Raw genomic sequence first — 4,057 nt, forward strand, 5'->3', positions numbered from 1 at the left:
GTTGTTAGGCCTATCTCCCACCTCCCTACCCTTCCCCCCTTCTCCCCTTCTCCCGTTTCCCGGGATGTGGATCTGTGGGTCCCCCTTTCCCATCATTAGTCACGGAAAAGGGCTGGACTGGCCTGCAAACTGTTGACACCCCTTTTTTTCCAGGCTGCTGGGCCTGTGGGCGTGCTGTCCCCCTTCACAGACACAGGTAGATCTAAAAACAACGCCACGACAGCCATCTGGGAAGGTGCTGGGGAGAAGGCGACCCGCGGTCTCAGCTCCTAACACTGCCTACTGCAGGACAGAGACGAGTGAAGCCAGCATGTGGGGAGTGTGTTGATGGTGTATTTTTTTTGAAAGATGGAACCACAACCGTCACGCGGGGATGGGACGTGGGTGTTTCCACGCTGTCTTTGGGACTGGTTGTGGGGGTGTCTTCTCTAATGCTGGACCCGGGAGCGGCTTTGTGCCCGGGCTGGTCCACCGAAGGATGAAGGTGGTATGTGTGGACTCTCTTCAAGGTTTTCTTTGCCGCTTGAGACCACAGCCGTCACGATGGGATGGGACACGGCTGCATCAGCGCCGTCTTCGGGACTGGCTGTGGGGCCGTCTTCTTGGATGTTTTGCCCGGGAGCGGCTTCGTGCCCGGGCTGGTCCCTGCTGCCTGGACCGGCTCCCACGGCCTCGTCGGGGCCGGCTGCGGGAAGTGGAAGCGCGACGCCCCAGTGGGGATCGGCTTCGAGTGCGGGCCCGCCCTCGTTGCCTGGATTGTCTCCTGCGTGCAGGCAGAGGGGAATCCCTCGAGGACCTCGATGGTGCTGGTCTGGTCGAGGTGTGGGTGCCGCTCTGAGCACCTCGGGGTGTTGTACGGCTCCCACCACGTTGTCTTCGGGGCCGACTGTGGGAGCCCGAGGCCCGGCCTTGCAACGGGGAGCGGCTTCTTGTACGGCCGGTCTCCCGCTGCCTGGGACGATTTGTGGCTGCAGGTGTCTGGGATGTTCCGGAGGACCGCGTGGTCCCCCGTCTTCTGGGCCTCTGGGAGGAGGTCTCAGCGCCTGCAGCTGGTGCCCGTCTTCTCCCACCACGTCCTTGGTGCTGCTGACTTGTGTCCCGCTCCTCAGAGAGGTGTGAGCGGGTGGTGGTCTGCTCAGTCTCCGGCACTCTGGGCTGGACGCTGAGCTCAGGCAGCTGGGAGTTGCAGGATGGGCCGGGAGCTGCCTGTGTAGCAGGACCAGAGCTGCTGTCTTCAGGTCCTGCAAAGACGGGGGAAGGCACCGGTACCTCCTGGCTCGAAGTGCTGGGGCTGGCAAGCTCGGCGCTGGTGCAGGAGGCTGTAAGGAGAGACAGGAAGCTCAGCAGGATGAACATGCAGCCCCAGGGCAAGACAGGCTGCCATCCCTTGTGGGGCAGAGACTGTGGCGAGTCCACCCTGAGCACCTTGCCAGGCCTTGCCGGCCCCAGTCCCACGGCACGCGGCTCTTTGCCTCTTACCAGTGCTCCTGCCAGCGCAGCTGTTGCACTCCCAGCCGTTTCTGCCGATGTCCCAGAAGGAGCAGCACCAGTGCACGCCTTGTGAGCCGCAGGAGCTGCAGACGTACAGCTGCCAGAGCCTGGGGAAGCAAACAGGTTGTGGCTGTGAGGACAAAGTGAGCCAAGGCAGGGAGCAGCCGGCATGGCTCTGGTGCTCCGTCTTTGCTCCAAGGATAATTCCAAGCCTATGGTGAGGCTGAGATCCCACGCAGAGCCCCAGAGGACTGCGGAGGTCACTCACCCCTCCTCCCTGCCTCCTCGGTAGATGCACGGGCTGGCATCGCAGCGCCCGTAGCTTTGTCGCAGCGGCTGGTATGCTTCATCGTCCCACCAAGATGGTAGTCTGCCAGAGAAGAGAGGGAATCTGATGAGTCTCGGGTGCCCCAGGTGTGAGGCAGATTCAGGGCATCCCTGCTCATCTCCCTTGACCTCATTCCCAGCTTCTCCAGGAAGCTGAGACCAGTGCTCGCAGGATGGCCTGCCAGGCCCAGGGGCAGTTCCTGGGCAGGCACAGCACCTGTGCCTGAGTGTCCGCGGAGCTGGGCAGAAGGACACCAACCTGATGGGGATTTGGATCCCCAGCGCGATCATTTGGGAGCGGAATCGTCTTTTTCCTCTGCAGACGGGGCAGAAGAATAGCGTGGTGGCGGCGTGCAGGGCGTGTTTCTGCAGGACAAGCACAAGCGTGAGCGTGAAGCGGGGCTGGCTGCTGCAGAGCACCGGCCGTGCCCACAGGGCGAGGGGAGGACTCCTACCCTGATGCAGCCCCGGTGGAACCAGGCCTGTTTGCACACCGGGCACACCATGGTGTGGTAGGACGTGCTGTCCCCCACGGGCTCCAGGCAGATGACACAGACGGTGTTCTGCGATGGAGTTGCCTCCGCTGCCTGCCGAGGGCGATGCTCCCAGCAGAAGGACCTGGGTGGGAGGACAGAAGGAGTGGGCATGGTGAGAAGTGCTGTGAGGAGGGCAGAGGACCAGGAAAGAGCGCCAGGCCTGGGCTCTGGCTGTGGCAGGATGCTGGAGGTGTCGCTGCGGGTTCCTCCCTGCTGACAGCCCTCACCTGTGCTGCCCAAAGTGCTGCGTGACGCATTCCCCGTCCTCAGCGCAGGGCAGGTGGAAGCTGCGCTCACAGCCTGTGTCCGCACAGTTGATGGCAGCTCCCCTCTCGCCACAGACAAAGCAGGTCTGGAAAGAGCAGAGCAGCCCCCGTTAGCGGTGGGCTTGGGGCCTCGGCAGCCAGCCCCACTTCTCCGGGCAGGGCGCAGGGTGTGGGCACCGCTGCCTCACACTCTGCAGAGCTGCCTGGCAGACGAGGCTCGTCTGCTGTGGTGGGACTATGTCCCAGAGCCGGCTGGAAGGGCCGCGATCGCTTTCTTTGTGTCCAGGCGAAGCCGGTGCGAGCCTCTGCCGGCACCAAGCTCCCCGTTCCGTTCAGCTCCTCACCTTCTGGCCTGCCAGCTGGAGCGTGTGCTGGATGGCGCCAATGGGGAAGCCAAAAATTTCCCCCGCTAGGCTTCTCCGCTCCAGAAGCCCATTGGCAAAGAACTGCAGGAGAGAAAAGAGCGGGATCTCGTGAGGCCGGAAGGGAAGGGAGCATCCGTGGCAGGAGCCCTAGCCCGTGAGGGAACTCACCAAGCAGAATTCGTGGGCACAGAGCCCACCGCTGGCAAATGTCTGCCCGCAGATGTCCGGGTTCACCTGTGCCCGGCCGCACAGCACGCACACTGCAGAGGAAGGAGAGAGCAGCCGTGAGCAGCGGTGAGCACGTGGCGGGGCCGGGTGTTCCTGGGGGCCGTCCGTCCCCAGGGCCTGCTCTGAGCCTGCTGTGCCGCCGGCTGAGGGGCAGGGCTGGAGGGGGTGGAGGGGAAGGGGGACACTGCAGGCCCAGCAGCTGCAGCGGGCAGCCACAGCCTGAGCCGGGGCTCTCACCTGGCTCCCCGGAGTTGGGGTCCTCCTCCTTCTTCTCAGCCATGTTCGGCATCGACAGTGAGAAACAAGAGAGTCAAGGAAGTCCGTCCTCTCTCCACGCCTCACCAGGCCGAAGTGAGCAGGGCCCCGGCCCGGCAGCCTTTGCTCTGCTCCCGGCCCCGCGGGTCACAATGGCCACCATTGTGACATCATGGTGACCACCTCACCACCAGGCTGAGGGCGCGGCAGGGCGGCGGCTCCTGTGGGCAGCGCAGGGTGAGGGGCCTGGTGCTGCCAGCAGCAGGGGGCAAGGACGGCCTCCCTCAGGCCTTTTGCACCGCGCCCGTGCTGGGACGTCGCAGCACAGAGTCTAATAAAGGGCTGCGGGTCGACTGCACAGCTGGCATTTCTCGCGTGTGCGTGTGCTGTGTGCTGGCCGACTTTCCACGGCCTGCTGGTGAAGGGGCAAGGTGTTGACCTGAGAAAAGAGGAGGTCTGGTGACCTGCGAGAGGGAATTCCTCGCTCGGAGGGCGGTGAGGCCCTGGCGCAGCTGCGCAGAGAAGCTGTGGGTGCAGGCGCTCCAGGCCTTGTTGGACAGGGCCCTCTTCTAAGCTGACCTGCTGGGTG

At 64.0% G+C, this 4,057-nt stretch overlaps 1 protein-coding gene across 1 annotated transcript; it reads right to left on the bottom strand.

Annotated features, from left to right (window-relative positions):
• Positions 1 to 428: 428 nt before the first annotated feature.
• On the bottom strand, positions 429 to 3,493 carry LOC306957225 (uncharacterized protein; the record flags this gene model as incomplete). Its single annotated transcript, XM_079548614.1, has 9 exons — positions 429 to 1,319; positions 1,480 to 1,621; positions 1,760 to 1,861; positions 2,078 to 2,184; positions 2,274 to 2,436; positions 2,582 to 2,706; positions 2,965 to 3,066; positions 3,154 to 3,245; positions 3,451 to 3,493. 9 exons carry the CDS (start codon positions 3,491 to 3,493, stop codon positions 429 to 431), a joined length of 1,767 nt encoding a protein of 588 aa, XP_079404740.1.
• Between the last annotated feature and the right edge of the window lie 564 nt (positions 3,494 to 4,057).

The sequence above is a fragment of the Tetrao urogallus genome (genome assembly GCF_951394365.1).
Source record: "Tetrao urogallus genome assembly, chromosome: Z".
NCBI lineage: Eukaryota > Metazoa > Chordata > Aves > Galliformes > Phasianidae > Tetrao > Tetrao urogallus.